The following is a 20069-nucleotide window of genomic DNA, read 5'->3' as shown; positions in this document are numbered from 1 at the left end:
AGAGAAATGCAAATCAAAACTGCAATGAGTTATCACCTCACACCAGTCAGAATGGCCATCATCAAAAAATCTAGAAACAATAAATGCTGGAAAGGGTGTGGTGAAAAGGGAACCCTCCTGCACTGTTGGTGGGAATGTAAATTGATACAACCACTATGGAGAATAGTATGGAGGGTCCGTAAAAATCTAAAAATAGAACTACCACATGACCCAGCAATCCCACTACTGGGCATATACCCTGAGAAAACCATAATTCAAAAAGAGACATGCACCACAATGTTCATTGCAGCACTATTTACAATAGCCAGGACATGGAACCAACCTAAGTGTCCACCATTGGATGAATGGATAAAGAAGATGTGGCACATATATACAGTGGAATATTACTCAGCCATAAAAAGAAACAAAATTGAGTTATTTGTAGTGAGGTGGATGGACATAGAGTCTGTCGTACAGAGTGAAGTAAGTCAGAAAGAGAAAAATGAATACCGTATGGTAACACATACATATGGAATCTAAAAAAAAAAAAATGGTACTGATGAACCTAATGGCAGGGCAGGAATAACGATGTAGACATGGAGAATGGACTTAAGGACATGGGGTGGGGAGGGGGAAGCTGGGGAGAAGTGAGAGTAGCATCAACATATATACACTACCAAATGTAAAATATGTAGCTAGTGGGAAGCAGCTGCATAGCACAGGGAGATCAGCTCCATGCTTTGCGATGACCTAGAGGGGTGGGATAGGGAGGGTGGGAGGGAGGCTCAAGAGGGAGGGGATATGGGGATATACGTATGCATATGGCTGATTCACTTTGGTGTACAACAGAAACTAACACAGTATTGTGAAGCAGTTATACTCCAGTAAAGATCTATTTAAAAAAAAAAAAGATTACATAACATTAAAAAAAAAAAAAAGAACTAGTAGGCTCCTGCTGCAGCTAGTCTAATTTTAGAGCCATCTTGTATTGCAATTAGAAGTCATCAATGACAGAGTTTATGCCCCTGAATTAAGCAAGTGTGTCCTGGGCATGTGGCTTTCCTCACAGTAGATCTCCTTAGTTCTTACATGTCAGCAGGTATCACTGATGCAAATGTACCTTGAGCAGTGGCACTACTGAGCCAAATAATAAACTAATCACTAGTTTTATCTAACCTGCTCTTATTACCAAATGTGGAAAATCACTAAGATCCCAGAGCAATAAAGTTTCATTTTTTGTTTTGTTTTGGATTAGCCCTTGTGCTACCCAACCTAGTAGAGTATGTGTAAAAAGATCTGACATTGTTCCTGAAAACATTTTTCAGGTGTCCTCTGCTTTTCAGTCATGTTGATAATAAGTGCATTTCTGCACAGGGGAGTTTGCATAGTGTAGTGTTTTTTCCACAGAGAAACTTTTATGTGGACGTTAACTATAATGACAGGATATGCAGTGTGCACTCTGTGATACCTTTTATGGGACTTTCACTTTCTTCCCTACTGAAGTGAGTTTTACTAAATCAATTGGAATTTACTATAAGTGGATCCCACAGTATTACCTATATTTCTTCTTCTCCGCCTCCTCCTCCCCCTCCCCTTTGCCTTCCTCTCCTTCTCCTTCTTATTCTTTGGGGGGGAAAATGACATATGGATTTTATGTTCACTGATGTGACTGACATTCTTTCTTCAAATAATAGCTCTGAAGGAATGAGAATATACAAACTCTCCTATTGAAACTTGAAATTAACTAGATTAGGATAGGTATTCTTGAATATTGATATATATAGACTAGTGCTGTCCAATAGAACTTTCTGCAATGATGAAAATGTTTTATATCTTTTTTGTCCCTTATGGTAGCCACTAACTGAATGTGGCCACTAAACAATTGAAGTGTGGCTAGTGCCAAAGTGAGGGATGAAATTTTAAATTTTATTTAATTTTAATTTATTTACTTTTTCTTTCTTTTTTTTTTTTTTTCGGCCACGCTGGGTCTTAGTTGCAGCACGCGGGATCTTTGTTGCTGTGTGCGGGATCTTTAGTTGCAGCATGTGGGCTCTTAGTTGCGGCATGAGGGCTCTTAGTTGCAGCATTCGGGATCTAGTTCCCTGACCAGGGATTGAACCCTGGCCCCCTGCATTGAGAGCACAGGGTCTTAACCACTGGGCCACCAGGGAAATCCCTGATTTATTTACTTTTAAATAGCCATATGTGGCTATTTGTAAGACAGCAACATCTAGACAATTTCCTGACCATCATGAAATTGTAAAGAGACTCAAGCCATCCTTTTGTCATTTTTGTCTTTTGTCTTTCAGGATGCTCACCTCAGTAGGTTACTTTGCTCTGTCTCTCAACACTCCTAATTTACATGGAGATGCCTACCTGAACTGTTTCTTCTCTGCCTTGATTGAAGTACCAGCTTACATTACAGCCTGGCTGCTACTTCGAACCCTACCCAGGCGTTATATCATATCTGGAGTACTGTTCTTGGGAGGAGGTGTGCTTCTTTTAATTCAACTGGTGCCTGCAGGTAAGAAGTTATCCAATATTAACAGCTTACCAGAAAAGATCCACACCTTGACAGGCCTAATTATTAGTCCCTGTTCCCTATTTATGTAGCCTTTACATCATAAGTCATTCTTAAGTCAGTTATACAAGTGATAACTAACTCTGTGATTTCCCATGTTCAAAATTACTCCCTTCAAATCGTTAAGAGTTAACCTTAGAGAATCAGAAATCACCACCTGAGAAGGAAGAGTAATGCTCCCAGTCATCCCCTTCACAGAAACATTCACCTAAACCCTCAAACCTCTTTCTGAGTCATAATCCCAATTCCCAATTTATTGGTACTTTCTTGGTATTTTCAAACCTTCTCTCTGATGTGTATATTCAAGTGTTAGAGTTGGTAGTACATGCCAGTTCCAGTATAAATTCAGTGATTTTTATGGTCTGTAATCTTTAAGTAGTTAGAGAGCACATGAAAAGATATATGCTTCTTTTTTCCCCTTATGTCTAACTTTCTCATATTGTTAAAATGTTAAGTCAACAGATTTTTGATATATAGTACTATGCATAGAAATATATATTTCTTAATAATAATAAACAGGATAAAAATGATTGGTCCTTCTCTTCGAAGATTAAACTTAACTGTATTAACATGCTAACAACTGACTATGAAACTGTTGTAATAAATAAAGGTGGACAAGGTCACAGAATGCATAAATGATCTAGAATAACAGAAGAGCGAAGCTCAAAGCAACCCTTCACGCTCCATCTTTGTCCATGTCCAATTAGTAAGGCTTTGAAGAGACTGTATAATTTGGGGAATATCTTTAGATTATAAAACATTTCTATACAAGCAAAAAGGACAATACAAGCAACTGTTAAGAAAGTATCACTTCTAAAAGCACCTCTGTTTACACTGGGTCTCTTTTCCAGATTACAACTTCTTGTCCATTGGTCTGGCCATGTTAGGAAAATTCGGGATCACCTCTGCCTTCTCCATGCTGTATGTCTTCACTGCAGAGCTCTACCCAACCCTGGTCAGGAACATGGCTGTGGGGGTCACATCCATGGCCTCCAGAGTGGGCAGCATCATTGCTCCCTACTTTGTTTACCTTGGTGAGATGCTTCTTATAAGTCTATTCTTTTTTTAAACATAAAAGTAATAGGTTTTCATTATGAAAAATGCAAACAGCATAGAAAGTACTGGAAAAAGTACAAGTTCACCTCTACTCTCTTAGTTCCCCAAATCACAGCCCTCAGAGGAACTACTATTAACAGTTTGGTGAGTAGCCCTTCAGACATTTCATTTTGCACAACATATATATATATATATATATATATATATATATATATTTAAACACACAAAATGATATCATTAATATTGTTTCACAACTTTTTTTAAACTTAACATTGTATCAGAATATTTTGCCATATCCGTATATATAGCTCTTTTAGTTAGTACATAGACTTCCAATGTATGTGTATACACATTATTTATTTAACCAGGTTCATGGATGAACATTTAGGCCATTTCAAAGTTTTTGTTACCATACATAACACTGCAGTGAACATTCCTCTACGGCCCCCACAGCCTTTGTATATTTGGATCAATAGATTGCTGGAGCAATTTAAAAATTTCATAGATATCGCCAAATTGACCTCTAAATACTATACCAGTTTACAATCCAACTATCAATATATGAGAGTGCCTGTTTCTCCATATCCTTACCAACAATGGGGATTATCCAATTTTTTAATCATTGATAGTCTGTTATATGAAAAACGGATATCATTGTTGCTTTCATTTCCTTTTCTTCAATTATGAATGAGGTTGAGCATTTTTTCATATATTTATTGAAATTCTATTTATTTTTAAGAGATCTGACTGTTCATGTCTTTTCCCATCTTTCTAATGGTTTGTATCAAGTTTAGATATTTGATTTTGGGAGCTCTTTGTAATTGAAAAATTAGCCCTTTGTATATATATTATAAATATTTTTCCTAGTTTATTATTTCCACTTTGACTTCATGACTTTATTTGCATTGCTGGCAATTTTAGCTTTTATATGATCGAATTTATCAATCTGGAATAACACCACAGAGGGGCTTTAGTGGGATGTTCAGTGGATCTAGGATCTGGCACTCCAAGCTAAACTTCATCAAGAACTCTACTGGTGAGAGATGTAGACACAGCTCCTTATTCTTCCTAGTCATCCATTGGTTACCTACTAGTTCAAACACACACACATACACATCCCCAAAGACATATGTGAATTCTCAGAAAAGGTATACTCTAAATCCTTACAGAGAAAGAGAGACATTTTCCACACAGCTGCCCTGAACACCTGAGAAAGTACATTATTATATAGAACGGTGTCGTTTCCCCTTTGTTCTTCCCTATACTTTCAAACCATGCTAATGTGGTCTAATGGTGGACCATTGGTACATAAGAAATGGAGAAGTCTGAGAAAGCACTTTGTATTCCACAGTAGTGGCTCCTGTGGGTGACACAGAGGCCTCAGAGAAGCTTCAAGATTGATATTTTTTTGTCAAATAAAATTCTTGGGTGTGTTATTCCTCTGTAATCTCTGTATACAGAAGGGAAGCAAGATGAGGATCTATTATTCCCCTGTCTGAGTAACACCACATAAAGAAGAGGTGGAGTGGTTCTTCCAATTACATGTAAAACCGAGACATATAAATGCTGCAAAAAGAAACCACAGTGCCTGACATTTATTGATTTAAATTGGATTGAATATATTAATTAGGTTCTTTTAAGAGTCTCACAGCTCTGTGGACCAAGATTTCCACAGGAGCCTACTGGTTTGGGCAAAAGCAAAGGTCATATCAGTCATAACAGCCAGTAGGTGTCCCTGCAACATCCTGGTCAACCTCTTTCCCATTGGTGTCCTCCCACCCCCCATCTCCAATGACCTCTACCTTAAGAGGAGAACTTTGGTAGGCAAAAATTTCTATCAAAGGAACATTTACCACACATGATTAAGTAGTAGCTTAGAGAATGCAGTTGACCTGAAAGACCTTATGATAATGCAAAATTGAGTAGGTAAATGATTATGGAAATTCGGAGGCAATGACATCTGCCAAACAGAAACTGTGGTATTTTGCACACTTTTTTTCTCTGTAAATATTCAGGTTTAAAACTGCTCTCAAATACTGTTTGCCACCTTTACAAAATGATTCTCAAGAGCATCTGGAGAAACCCTGTATCTAATTGATGTTCTTATGTCCTGTGCCTTACAGGTGCTTACAACAGAGTTCTGCCCTACATCCTCATGGGAAGCCTGACTGTCCTGATTGGAATCATCACTCTTCTCTTCCCTGAAAGTTTTGGAATGACTCTACCAGAGACCTTAGAGCAGATGCAGAAAATGAAAGGGTAAGTGGAACTTTAAGAAATGATATCAGAATTCCTCAGAAAGAATAAACATGAAAGAATAAATAGGAAAATTCTGAAAAGAAAGTGTAATAAGTGGAAAGTAGCTCTATCAGATAATAAAGGATATTATTAAGCAATGGTAATTAAAACAGTATGATGGTGGTAGAAGAAAAGAAATCACTGGAATGGAATAGAGTTCAGAATTAAATGAAGAAAATATGAGAATTCAGTGTGTGATAACAAGTAGCAATTCAAAATCAGTGGGGAAAATTTAGATTATTCAGTAAAAGGTGTTAGAACATTCAACTAGCCATTTTGGCTAAATAAAAAGCTTAACTCTTACTTCAAAATACATCAGGATAGGGCTTCCCTGGTGGCGCAGTGGTTGAGAGTCCGCCTGCTGATGCAGGGGACGCGGGTTCGTGCCCTGGTCCAGGAAGATCCCACATGCCGCGGAGCGGCTGGGCCCGTGAGCCATGGCTGCTGAGCCTGCGCGTCCGGAGCCTGTGCTCCGCAGCGGGAGAGGCCACGACAGTGAGAGGCACGCATACCACACACACACAAAAAAACCACATCAGGATAAATTCCAGAAAGATTAAAAATTGAGAACTGAAAATATAAAGTGATAAATGTAGCAGAAGAAAACATAAATATTTTTATAACCTTAGAGAAGGCCTTTCTGAGCATATTATGAAAAGCAAAGAGCCATAAAGGAGAAGATTGATATATCTGATTATGTAATTTTAGAAATTGTTGGTACAGCAAAAACGAAACCATAAATTAGAACAAAGGTCAGCAAACCAGGGGAAAAATATTTGCAACACACAATGTAGACATAGAGTTAATAAATTTAAGATGCAAGAAGCTCTTAGAGATCAGTGGGAAAAAGACAAACAACTCAGAAAGAAAACTGGCAAAGGTCATGAACAAACAGTTTATAGAAAAGGAAATTTCAGTGGCAAATATATACATAAAAAAGAAATACTTGTCCATATTAATTAAAGCATAAAAAATGTCAATGTCATTTTTTGGCCTATGAGATTGTGCAAGGGTTTTCCTTCTGATATCAACCAATTCTGACACCAAATAGGTGTCCTATAATTTCATCCAATTTTGACTCTAATTACTCAGGGCTAGCATCAGACTCTACAGGTTAAAGGCTCACTCCCACAAGACAGCCTTCTCTTCAGATGCCAGCCACAAGCAATGGTTCCCCAAGGTTATCCACATTTCTGGCTATTGGGGAGGGGGAAATTTACCCTTTTACCCCTTTAAGGTCTTGTGGCTAAACTAACCATAAAATTGACACCAGTCAACAGGAGAAAAATAAACAAATTTTAATTCATTACACAGAGATCTCTCAGAAATAGGACCTAAGAAATGGCCAAAGCAGGAAGCTTTTACACTTTTTAGACAAAGAAACAATAAATTTGAGAGGAATTGACAGGACAAAGAAACTTAGGTTTGAGTGCTTAATTAGTAAGGAATTTAAGCAGAGTTTGGGCTTGTGTAGTAAATTAGTAAAGAAGTAACAAGGTTTGTTTATAGAGATTTCTTGGCCCAGCCCTGGAATTCCCTGTCTTTGGTAATAAGGGTGTCCTTCTACCTCCATATGCAGGGATTGCACCTTTCACGTGAGGGATTTATTCCCTGCTTTCAGGGGCACAGAGGAGGCCAGAGTTTCCTTTTGCATCAGCTGCTTCACAAGCAACTTCAATTCAAAATAATCAATATGCCATTGTGGCAAATTTTGGGGCAGCCTGCCCTGAGCTCCATCATGTCCAACTTGGCTACAACTTGTGGTATTTCCACAACCCTCCTCTTCACATTCAGGAATTTGCTAGAATGACTCACAGAACTCAGGAAAACATTTTACTTACTATTACTGGTTTGTTCTAAACAACACAAATGAACAGCCAGGGGGAGATGTACACAGGGTGAGGTCCAGAAGGGTCCAGAGCACAGGAGTCTCCGTTCCTGTGGAGTTGGGGAGCATCGCCATCCTGGCCCATGGATGTGTTGGCCAATTCAGAAGCTCTCTGAACCCCAGTGTTTAGGGGATTTTATGGAAGTTTCATCACATAGGCATGATCAATATTGATTTGACCTCAGTCCCTCTCCCCTCCCTGGAGGCTGGAGGATGGGCTTCTAGTCAAGGCTTGGTCTTTCTAGCAACCAGCCTCCATCGTGAAGCTATCTAGGGACCCACTGAGTCACCTCATTAGAATAAGAGGCAAGACACTATTACCCTTGTCACTCAGAAAATTACAAGGGATTTAGAAGCTCTATGTCAGGAACCAGGGACAAAAATCAAACATCTTTCTACGACATCATAGATTGGAAAACATTTAAAAGACTAATGGTATGGTAGGAGAAGTTTAGATTCTAGAGTGAAACTGAATGGCCTCAAATCCCAAATCTACTGAATAAACTTGGGAAATTTGCTTACCTTTCACTAAACCTTAGTATTCCCATCTGTTATATGGAAATAGTTCATATGGCTTTTGTGATGTTATATAAGATAAAGTGTTTTTAGTGTGTAGCCATGATAAAAGTCTATATGTGAGTGGATTCTGATCCCAAACTGAACATGTATAGCGAAAGATGCCCATTTTTTATAAGTTGTTTCTTCTAATGATAAAACTACTTCAATATCAACTTTAACTTACCAAGAACTTCATGCTTACCACTCTATTCTTTCCTCAGGAAAACTATAAAATCATAGAATACTAGCTCTAGACTCATGAGGTTCTTATTAGAGTTAAAATAATTACCTGTTCATTGACTGGAGAAATGTTTTTCAGTGTCAGTTTGGCATTTTGAGGAGGGGAGGCTTAAATATTTAATTTTCTTTAGCACTTATCTTATTTTCAGGTTCAGATATGGGAAAAAAACAAAAGATTCAATGGAGAAAGAAGAAAATCCCAAAGTTCTAATAACTTCATTCTGATAAAATTCCCACCCTATTTGGTGAACTGAAAAACAGATCCTAAGACTATGAAGACACTAAAGCCTTTCCTGATGAAATGGACTGCCTATGAAGATTAACACTAAAATGGACCTTGCTATTAAGAAATGCTTGTCATATGGCAAACTCTGGACCATGCTTACAGATAAGCTCCTTATTTTAAAAAACAAACCATTTCCAGAAAATCCTCCGTACTAATTAATTCGATGAAATGGGTTTGCAGGATTTTTACAAAACGTGTTGGTCAAGGACTGGTAAATCCATATAAAGATTAACATGCATTTCCAAATACAAATACTATCCAAATTTTTAAAGAAGTCATTGAATTAACACAACTATCAGGCTTGGGTGTGTGTGTGTGAGTGAGTAAACCAGCAAGTTCAAAATTACAGTAGTTTTTGAAGTGAACTCATACACTGCTGTAGCCAAATGATTATAAGGAGTATTCCTATCCAGGAAATTTTATATACTACTTTGAGAGGAATTGATGGCAGATATTAATAGCATTTTACAAGTGAAATGCAGCAAGAGATCAAGTAGCCTGGCTCAGATGGCCTGTCAGCCTTTAAGAAGGGAACCAAGGCAGTTCCTAGCTGCAATTTCAGCAGCTATGGCTCACAGCCTGTTGAATGGTCCACATTTGTGCTCTCTGTGAACACTTGACTAAGCTTTCTGTTCACTAAGACTGGCTTAAGAGACCTTTTTTTGGTAAATAGAGAATCAGGAAAACTGCAAACTAGTTAGATTGGTAGAGGTGGTTTGTGTGCCCCATAGCCAAGAGGGGTCAGCACCCAGGAAGAAGGCTGTCCAAGCCAAGAGTCTGGAGAGCCTTTTAAAACAGTTCTTTCCCTTAATACATCCCTTCCTAAATCTGGTATGCAGTTGTATCCTCTTCAACCAGGGGTGCATCTGGTTCCAGGAATGAGCAAGGTAAAAGGTAAAAGCCACTAATGGGATAATGTATTAGCATAAACTCAGAAGATGAGTGTCAGCTCTGTGTCTCACCACATTTTAGGCATGCTGACATGAAAACATAGCAAGAAGTTCGTCCTGGAGACCTGGGCAGCATGCTTTCACCAAGGGCGGCTCCTTTTGGAGCAGCACGTGACAAGCTACTGACCCTTTAACATATCAGTGCAACGGTGCACCTGTAGAATAGGCAGCCACTAGTTTTTAATATGCTGCTTGGTGGCATCATCTCCTAAAATTAATTATCCCCAAATGTAAATATTCACTATCTAAATATTTTTCAAAGGAACCTTTGATGTAACATCTTGGTAAACAATCCTTATTTCTTTAAGATCTTTATCTGGAACTTTTCTGATTAACTCAGAATTTTTCTTTATATTGCCATATTTCTAACACATATTTTATATCTTACTGACACATTGATCCCACCTTTTGATTGTTACTTTAAAATCCAGTAGAATATCTTAGAATAGTTTATGCTTTGTCATTGGGGACTCAGGTGCACAGCTTCATCCACCCAGTGCCTTTATCTTCCCCACTGATGCGGCCTGTCTGGATCGCCTTTCCACCTACCCTGCCAGACAGTAGTAGCTGCCTGTCCTGCAAAGAACAGGCCCTGCTGCCTTTCAGGAAGCGCTCCTTGAACTTCCTTCCCACCAGCAGCGACTGTTCACTCCTCTGTGCTCTTCTGGTACTTGTTACCTTCACTCAGTTGGGCTCTTGTCTAGTTGTCCCCCCCGACACACAACATGTCTATAAGCCTCCAGGAGGCCAGGGACCTAACTTTGCTTATCTTTTTATCCGTTGCAGTGCTGCTTACTGTAGTGCTTTCTTGCATGTAACAGGCATTTGAGGATATTCATTTTAATTAAAATATTTTGTAACACTAGCGTGGTGAAAATGTTATGTTTGAAACATAGACACTTGAATTTTTAAACACCAAAGTATAAAATGCTCTTAAATCTTTTTCTAAATATAAAAAGTAAGGATGTGGACTTCCCTGGTGGCACGGTGGTTAAGAATCTACCTGCCAGTGCAGGGGACATGGGTTCCATCCCTGGTTCAGGAAGATCTCACATGCCACAGAGCAACTAAGCCCATGCGCCACAACTACTGAGCCTGCACTCTAGAGCCTGCGAGCTACAACTACAGAGCCTGCGTGCCACAACTACTGAAGGCTGTGCACCTAGAGCCCATGCTCTGCAACAAGAGAAGCCACTGCAATGAGAAGCCCGCGCACCACAACAAAGAGTAGCCCCTGCTCACCGCAACTAGAGAAAGCCCGCGCACAGCAATGAAGACCCAACGCAGTCAAAATTTTTAAAAATTAAACTAAATTTTTAAAAAAAGTAAGGATGTGATAATTGCCTTTTACTGCTGTTTGTATGGGTGTTTTATATTTTATAATAGTAAGAGATGACTTTTTAAAATCTGTTTATAAAAAGGCAACAAGTATACAAATGAATTACCTCTTTGGTAGTTCAAAGACCAAGTAGATGAATACATGCCAAAATAGTATTCGATTAAATTCAAGATATATTCCTGATTTTTATAAACTACTTTTAAAATTAGGTCTACAAGGCAACTACCTGAACTTGCTTATGAATATCAGTCTCAGACTGACAGCCAATATTACACTGCATGTTAGAGTGTAACATGAAACACTGGAAGCATCCCATTAACAGTAGTTTTATGGATACATGTTTTAACATCTTTTCAACATTTTTGGGTAAGTTTTAGTAACTATAATCATAATATAAAATATAGATAAGAAGTAAAACTATTAGAAAATAGACAAAATTATCAATATTACAAGGAATATATAATGATATTCTATTTTTAAAATCCAAGAGAATTAATTAAATCTAGTACCTAAGAGTTTCAATTTAAGTGGAGTCATATAAGAAGTGTCCCTAAATCAGCAACTTTCTATGTACTAAAAATAACCAGCTAGAAAATATACTGGAAAAAACCAGGTTCCATTCCTAATAATCATAAGAACATAAAATACCTAGAAGTAATCTCAAACAGATGTATAAAACCTAAGTGAAAAAATTATTCCATTTAATTAAGAGTTGAGTGGAGACATGCTGTTTTTTTGTTTTGTTTTGTTTTGTATTTTTATTAGGTTTTTATTTCTGGCTGCGTTGGGTCTTCATTGCTGCGCACTGGCTTTCTCTAGTTAGAGACATGCCATTCTTTTTTTTTTTTTTTTTTTTTTTTTTTTTTGTGGTACGCGGGCCTCTCACTGTTGTGGCCTCTCCCGTTGCGGAGCACAGGCTCCGGACGCGCAGGCTCAGTGGCCATGGCTCACGGGCCCAGCCGCTCCGCGGCATGTGGGATCCTCCCGCACCGGGGCACGAACCCGTGTCCCCTGCATCGGCAAGCGGACTCTCAACCACTGCGCCACCAGGGAAGCCCAAGACATGCCATTCTTGAATGTGTAGAATGAATTCTGTGAACCTGCATTCTTACCAAATTAATTCACTATTTTAGTATAATTAAAATTAATATTTCAATGATGTATTTTAGGAACTTAAAAAATAATTCTAAAGGGCATCTGAAAGAACAAATAGGCAAGATTGTCTAAGAAATTTTTGGAAAAGAAGAGTTGTAAGGTAAAATATTCCCTCAGATTTAGAAATACAAAGATAAACAGAAAGGCCAGAAACAGACCCAAATGTTTATAAAATTGTAACATATGATAAAGTGTATTACAAATTATCAAGAAAAGGATAAATTTTTCAAAACTAGTGCTGGGACAATTGATAAGCTGGGGAAAAATAGCATCTCACCATAAAACACATACCAAGGGCTTCCCTGGTGGCGCAGTGGTTGAGAATCTGCCTGCCAATGCAGGGGACATGGGTTCGAGCCCTGGGCTGGGAAGATCCCACATGCCGCGGAGCAACTAGGCCCGTGAGCCACAACTACTGATCCTGCACGTCTGGAGCCTGTGCTCTGCAACAAGAGAGGCCGCAACAGTGAGAGGCCCGCAATGAAGAGAGGCCGTACAGCAATGAAGATCCAACACGGCCAAAAAAATAAATAAATAAAAATAAGTAAATTAAAAAAAAAACAAAAACACATACCAAATTCTAAATGGATTAAAGATTCAAAAGTAATAGATAAATAAGCTGAAAGAAAATACAGGTGATTGTTTAATCTAAGGATGGATAGGGAATTAAAGATAAGGTAAAATAGATTTTGCTATAAACTTTAAAAAATTTCTGTACACCAAAAATCTTAAAATTAACACAAATTGGAAAAATATATTGGACACAGCGTCCTTTCTGTTTATGCATCAATTTAAAAGTACCAGCTAATACTCCAGTTAAGGCAAATAGTAAGACGGTTAAGTGCATCTTTGGAGACCATTGTTCCTGGGCCTAATTCTGGGTCTGTCATTTATCAGCTGTGTAGCCTTGAGCAAGTTATACAGGCATACCTTGTTTTATTGTGCTTTGCTTTATTTGCGCTTCACTGATACTGCATATTTTACAAATTGAGGTTTGTGGCAACCTTGCATTTTCGGATGATGTTTAGCATTTCTTAGCAATAAAGTATTTTTAAATAAATTTATTTTATTTTTGGCTGCATTGGGTCTAAGTTGCTGCGTGCGGGCTTTCTCTAGTTGCACAAGCGGGGGCTAGGGGCTACTCTTCGTTGCGGTGCGTGGGCTTCTCATCGCAGTGGCTTCTCTTGTTGCAGAGCATGGGCTCTAGGCACGTGGACTTCAGTAGCTGTGGCTCACGGGCTCTAGACTGCAGGCTCAGTAGTTGTGGTGCAGGGTCTTAGTTGCTCCGTGGCATGTGGGATCTTCCCAGACCAAGGCTCGAACCCTTGCCTCCTGCATTAGCAGGCAGATTCTCAACCACTGCACCACCACGGAAGCCCCAGCAATAAAGTATTTTTAAATTAAGGTTTGTACATTGGTTTGTCTTTTTTTTTTTTTAAGACACAATGCTATTGCACACTTAACAGAATGCAGTATAGTGTAAACATAATTTTTATATGCACTGGGAAACCAAAAAATTCCTGTGGCTCGCTTTACTGTGATATTACGGTGGTCTGGAACTGGACCCGCAATATCTCCGGGATATGCCTGAGTCTTCCTAAATCTCAGCCTCTTCATCCGTAAAAGAAGGCTAAGCAGTTCCATGGCGTGATTGTGAGGCGATAATGCATATATTTAGTCTAAGTGCCTAGCAGACTTAGATGTTTTCCTCTATCTCACATCTCACTGAACTCAAAAGTTAATCATTATAGGGCTTCCCTGGTGGCGCAGTGGTTGAGAGTACGCCTGCCGATGCAGGGGACACCGGTTCGTGACCCGGCCCAGGAAGATCCCACATGCCGCGGAGCGGCTGGGCCCGTGAGCCATGGCCGCTGAGCCTGCGTGTCTGGAGCCTGTGCTCCGCAACGGGAGAGGCCACCACAGTGAGAGGCCCGCGTACCGCAAAAAAAAAAAAGTTAATCATTATAATCAACTTCCTTGCCCCCTTTCTTAATCCACCTTACTGTATCAGGCAAACTGCAAGGCTGGTTAAATACAGCCCCCCTCCTACTTCCACCGGTACCTGCACAGCTAGATGTAGCTGGGAAAAAAATATGCAAAACATGCTGACTGGTTTCATTTAAAATTAATCATCCGTCATCAAGAGGAACCTTACTGCTGACTGACAGTCATGCTCCACTGCCCTGGTCCATTCTCTATCCTTAATGACCTTTCTCTTCAGAACTCTAATATCTCCTCCCCCACGCTCACCCTCAGCTGTGCCTTTGCTTCCTATTTCACTTAAGCTCTTACCATCTTAATCCACCAACCTAACTGCATTTGTACCCATACACTCTGTCTTTTCTCTTATTACTTGAGATAAATGGTCTCTGTTCCTAGCACAAAATTCTCTGTCTCTGTGTGTGTGTGTTTCTGCACTTGGTGCCCTCACCCCCTTCCTTACCTACTCAAGGACATTGCTCCAGCAATTAATTCTCTTGTCTGCCCCATGATCAATCTATCAATCTTTTCTCTCTCTACTGGATCTTTTTCATTCAGCATGCAGACATGCTGGTATTTCTACAATGCTGAAAAAGCTCTCCCTTGACCCCACTTCTGCCTTCAACTACTGCTCCATCTTTCCCTATCCCTTTACAGCAAAACTCCTCAAAAGAGAGCTCTATATTTGCTACTGCTAGTTTTTTTCTTCCAATTTTCTCTTGAGCCAACTACAATTAAGTTTTAGCCTCCGCCTCTTCACCAGAGCAGCGTTTATCAAGGTCCCCGATGGCTTGCATGTTTTTAACTGAATGGTCAATTCGTGGGCTTCCCTGGTGGCGCAGTGGTTGAGAGTCCGCCTGCCGATGCAGGGGACACGGGTTCGTGCCCCGGTCCGGAAAGATCCCACATGCCACGGAGCAGCTGGGCCCATAAACCATGGCCACTGAGCCTGCGCGTCCGGAGCCTGTGCTCCGCAACGGGAGAGGCCACAGCGGTGAGAGGCCCGCGTACCCCCAAAAACAAAAAACAACGGAGAAAGGACAGTCTCTTCAAAAAATGTTTTGTTTTTTTTAAACATCTTTATTGGGGTATAATTGCTTTACAATGGTGTGTTAGTTTCTGCTTTATAACAAAGTGAATCAGTTATACATATACATATGTTCCCATATCAAAAAATGTTTTTTTTTAAACTGGATATTCACATGCAAAAGAATGAAATTGGACCCATACCTTATACCATATACAAAAATTAACTCAAAACAGACCTAAGCGTAAGACCTAAAACTATAAAACTCTGAGAAGAAAAGCTTCCGGACATTGAATTTGGCAATAATTTCTTGGCTATGACACCAAAGCACTGGTGACAAAAGCGAAAACAGACAAATAAGACTACATCAAACTTAAAAACTTTTGAGTGTCAAAGGAAACACCAAAACAAAAAGCAACCTATGGAATGAGAGAAAATATTTGCAAATCATATATCTGATAAAGGGTTAATATCCAGAATACAAAAAGAACTTTTACAACAAAAACCAAATAACCTGATTTTAAAAGGGGCAAAGGAATTGAATAGACAATTCTCCAAAGAAGATGTAAAAATGGCCAGCATGCATATGTGAGGCTCATCATCACTAATCATTAAAGAAATGCAAATCAAAACCACAATGAGGTACCACCTCATGCCCATTAGGATGGCTGCTATCAAAAGAACAGAAAACACATATTGGTAAGGATGTGGAGAAATTGGAATCCTTGCGCACCTTTCGTGAAAATGTAAGATTGTACAGCCATTATGGAAAACAGTACAGAGGTTCCTCAAAAAATTAAAAAATAGCATTATCATATGATCCATCAATCCCACTTCTGGGTATACATCCAAAATAATTCAAAGCAGGATTTCAAAGAGCTATTTGCACACCCACGTTCATTACAGCATTATTCACAATAGAAAAGAGCTGGAAGTACCCCAAATGTCCATCTACAGATGAGTGGACAAATAAAGTGTGGTTTATACATACAATGGAATGTTATGAAGCCTTAAAAAAGGAGGAACCTCAAGGACATTATGCTAAGTGAAATAAGCCAGTCACAAAAGGACAAATTTTGTATGATTCCACTAATAGGAAGTATCTAAAACAGTCAAAATCATAGAAACAGAAATTAGAAAGATGGTTACCAAGGGTGAGGGGAGAGGGGAAAAGGGAGGAGGAGGAGTTAGTGCTTAGTGCATTTTGGTTTTGCAAGATGAAAAAGTTCTAGAGATCTGTACACAACAATGTAAATATATTTAATACTATGGGACTGTACATTTAAAAACTGGTAAGATGGGGACTTCCCTGGAGGCGTAGTGGTTAAGACTCTGAGCTCCCAATGCAGGGGGCCTGGGTTCCATCCCTGGTCAGGGAACTAGATCCCACATGCATGCTGCAACTAAGAATTCGTATGCCACAACTAAGGAACAGGCAAGCTGCAACTAAGGAGCCTGTGAGCTGCAACTAAGGAGCCTGCCTGCCACAACTAAGACCCAGTGCAACCAAATAAATTTTTTAAAAATTGGTAAGATGGTAAAATTTATTTTTTTGTCACAATTTTAAAAGCTGTATGGAAATAAATAACGGTGTGTTTTTATGAAAGAATATTATTCAGCCTTTAAAAACAGAGTTTAAGAATTATTTTTAATAACACGATACAATACTTGTGATATAATGCAAGTATTTTTAAAAGTATACAATAGTATTGACCAAATAATGAATGCATGCATGAATAAACTGTTTAAAAGGCATGAAAAAAAAACTAGAAGGAAATCTCTCAAGGTATTAATAGTAGATATGTTTGGATGGGGGATTATAAATGACTTCTATTTTAGTTTCTTTTCTGTAGTTTTCCATACTTTATAATTGTTTCACAAATAACATAGTTTTATAATCATATAGAAGTTAAAATATTAAAAATATTTTTTATTTTAATTTTATTGAGTGTCAACTCAATAAAAGTTTTTCTTTTTAAACTTCTATGTGATTATAAAGTGCAAAGTCCTGGGAAGCAAAGATGAAGAACATGAAGAATGTAAAATTGGAGCTCTCCATGGGCTCAGTCTGGCCAGATTATAAACTCCTTCCTTTGTGGCCTCAGCAACTAGCTCAGTGCCCCGACCTGGAGCTGAGCTCTGTGGAGGTGATAGCCAGGTCAAAGTCATTTTCTCCCATCTGGACCTGGGCATTTTTATCTCTCCTCTCACTCTGCTTGAACAGCAGTTACCTCTACGCTTATTTAGACCAAGTCAAACTTGCTCTGCTGAGGTGAATTACCTTACCACGAGGTTATATTTAACAGACTGCTGAATGGGTCATAAAAAAATTATGAGGATTTGAACTACCATCAGCCGGTGCCTCTGCATTGGCACAGAAACATCTGAAACCTGATTTTGAGAACCTGGAAACCATCTCTCTCCAACACTGCAAATTTAATCCCTTTTGTCAAATACTTTCATTCTGACTCCCCTCTGTGCTCCCTGTCCCTGCATAGCCCACTGTCTCACCCTCCCACTGTTTACTTCCCTGCTACTGTGTCCTCTGAAACCCCCACTCCATTGTGAACAGACAGCTTTCCTCCATCAAGAATATCCCTGGGGCTTCCCTGGTGGCGCAGTGGTTGAGAATCTGCCTGCTAATGCAGGGGACACGGGTTCGAGCCCTGGGCTGGGAAGATCCCACATGCCGCGGAGCAACTAGGCCCGTGAGCCACAACTACTGAGCCTGCTCATCTGGAGCCTGCGCTTCGCAACGAGAGGCCACGATAGTGAGGCCTGCGTACCGCGATGAAAAGTGGCCCCTGCTTGCCGCACCTAGAGAAAGCCCTCGCACAGAAACGAAGACCCAACACAGCCATAAATAAATAAATAAGTAAATAAATAAATAAGTACCAAAAAAAAAAAAGAATATCCCTGGTTGCTCTCTCCATGCCCTCGCTTTGACAGAGATCCAGCTTCCCCCGCCCCGAGCACTCCACTTCCTCATGGTCCTGTCTCTCAAAGGGAGGCTCTTTCTTTTCCACTTCCTATGAACTTCAAAGCCAGGTAAGGTCTCAGGATTTTCTTTGTTCCCCACCGTTAACTTCTTCACTTTCACATAGATAAAATGTCTCCTCTGAGGTTTATGCTGTGCCCTTCTGGTTGCTGTTACCAGCAATCTGCCAGTTGTTTATCCACATTCTGTGAGTTCTCTGGAATCTGACCTGAGGTATTGATGACTTTTGTGCTCAGGGTGATGAGTAATCCTATACCACATCCTCATAGTACTTGACCTTTACCAGTTCTATAATCCCTCCCTGTCAAGGACACACCCTGGGCCCCGTCATCAGTCACAACAACTCCACTTCATTCCAGAACCTTTTATTTTCCTCACAACCCTTTATCTCTGACCTTGACATCCTTTCCTTTCCCTTCCAGTTTATACCTCACAATCCCCTCGATTCACTCACACCACTACCCTAGTCCTTTTGTTTACCAGTCTTGCAAAATCTAAGCCCAAGATAAGTCAAACCATTTTACTTTTCACTCTCAATCTGCTCCTGAATTAAGATAGAAGGGAAGGAGGATCATTGATGGATTGGAGGAACATGTGGGTTGGGAGAGTGACAAGTGGGGTGAAAGTCCAGCTGTGATTGAAAAGGTAAATTTGTAGAGACAACAATTCACATGGTTGTGTGATCTTCTCTAGTGTTGCAGGACAGGAGTGAAATGCACAGACGGTTGGATTTTAGGATTTGCAGTACAGGTGAGCAGAATGACAAGACAATGGAGGAAATGAGATTGAAGCAAAGGACTGTAATATCTAGATTGAAGATGAAAGGGAATGAAAACATGACGACTTTTTTTTTTTTTTTTTTTTTGGCTGCGTTAGGTCTTCGTTGCTGTGTGCAGGCTTTCTCTTCACTCTCTGTGGAGAGCAGGGGCTACTCTTCGTTGCAGTGCACGGGCTTCTCATTGTGGTGGCTTCTCTGGTTGCAGAGCACGGGCTCTAGGCGTGTGCACTTCAGTAGTTGCAGCACGCGGGCTCAGTAGTTGTGGTGCACAGGCTTAGTTGCTCTGCGGCATGTGGGATCTTCCCGGACCAGGGATCGAACCCGTGTCCCCTTCACTGGTAGGTGGATTCTTAACCACTGTGCCACCAGGGAAGTCCCCAAAACATGACAACTTCTGTTGATTCTAGTATGCCATGTCCATCAACCTTCTTTCCCTTTTTTTGGTGTATGAGAACCTGGCACAGTGTTAAGATTCAGAGTGTTCAAAAGAAGAAACTGGCAGATCAGCCTACCTAACGTGGTAGGATCAGTACCATCTTTCTTGGACCATTCACCGCTAACAAAGACGTGACCATGGTGATATGAAACCTAAGGAGACTGAATGTAGTCAGTTGGTAAGGGCCGAGGGCTAGATTTCATTTTTCAGAATAATGAGACTAATAATTAATAGTGTAGACCACTATTGAGGCAGACCAACCAGAGTTTTAATTTGGCCCTGCCACATACTTACTATAATCACTGGGTAAATTACTTACTTCGGTTTCCTTATCTGTAAAGTGAGGACAATAAGAATATCTTATACAGCTGTTGTGAGGACTAAATGATGTCTTGGGCTATTGTTAGTATTATTATTGTAATAATACAATGGCAGAGAGGGTGATACTTTCCCAGGAATTTCTCTCTCTTTTTTTTTTTTTTTTTTTTTTTTTTTTTGCGGTACGCGGGCCTCTCACTGT

General features: G+C 39.7%; 1 protein-coding gene across 1 annotated transcript; it reads left to right on the top strand.

The window, feature by feature from the left end:
* Nucleotides 1-2281: 2281 nt before the first annotated feature.
* Nucleotides 2282-10695, top strand: LOC114892786 (solute carrier family 22 member 4-like). The gene is made up of 4 exons (XM_029218057.1): nt 2282-2503; nt 3412-3594; nt 5740-5875; nt 8750-10695. The coding sequence occupies exons 1-4, from the start codon at nt 2290-2292 to the stop codon at nt 8823-8825; spliced, it is 609 nt and encodes a 202-aa protein (XP_029073890.1). The 5' UTR covers nt 2282-2289; the 3' UTR covers nt 8826-10695.
* The last annotated feature ends 9374 nt before the right edge of the window (nt 10696-20069 follow it).

Source organism: Monodon monoceros, unplaced genomic scaffold, assembly GCF_005190385.1.
Source record: "Monodon monoceros isolate NGI ecotype Baffin Bay Population unplaced genomic scaffold, NGI_Narwhal_1 Super_Scaffold_12, whole genome shotgun sequence".
Lineage (NCBI taxonomy): Eukaryota > Metazoa > Chordata > Mammalia > Artiodactyla > Monodontidae > Monodon > Monodon monoceros.
The sequence above is the reverse complement of the archived record's forward strand: the minus strand, read 5'-3'. Positions and strand labels throughout refer to the sequence as shown.

Coding starts and splice junctions, on each gene's coding strand:
- LOC114892786 (XM_029218057.1), top strand. CDS start 2,290: ATGCTCACCTCAGTAGGTTACTTTGCTCTGTCTCTCAACACTCCTAAT. Junction 2,504..3,411: donor AATTCAACTGGTGCCTGCAG/GTAAGAAGTTAT, acceptor TCTCTTTTCCAG/ATTACAACTTCTTGTCCATT. Junction 5,876..8,749: donor CAGATGCAGAAAATGAAAGG/GTAAGTGGAACT, acceptor TCTTATTTTCAG/GTTCAGATATGGGAAAAAAA.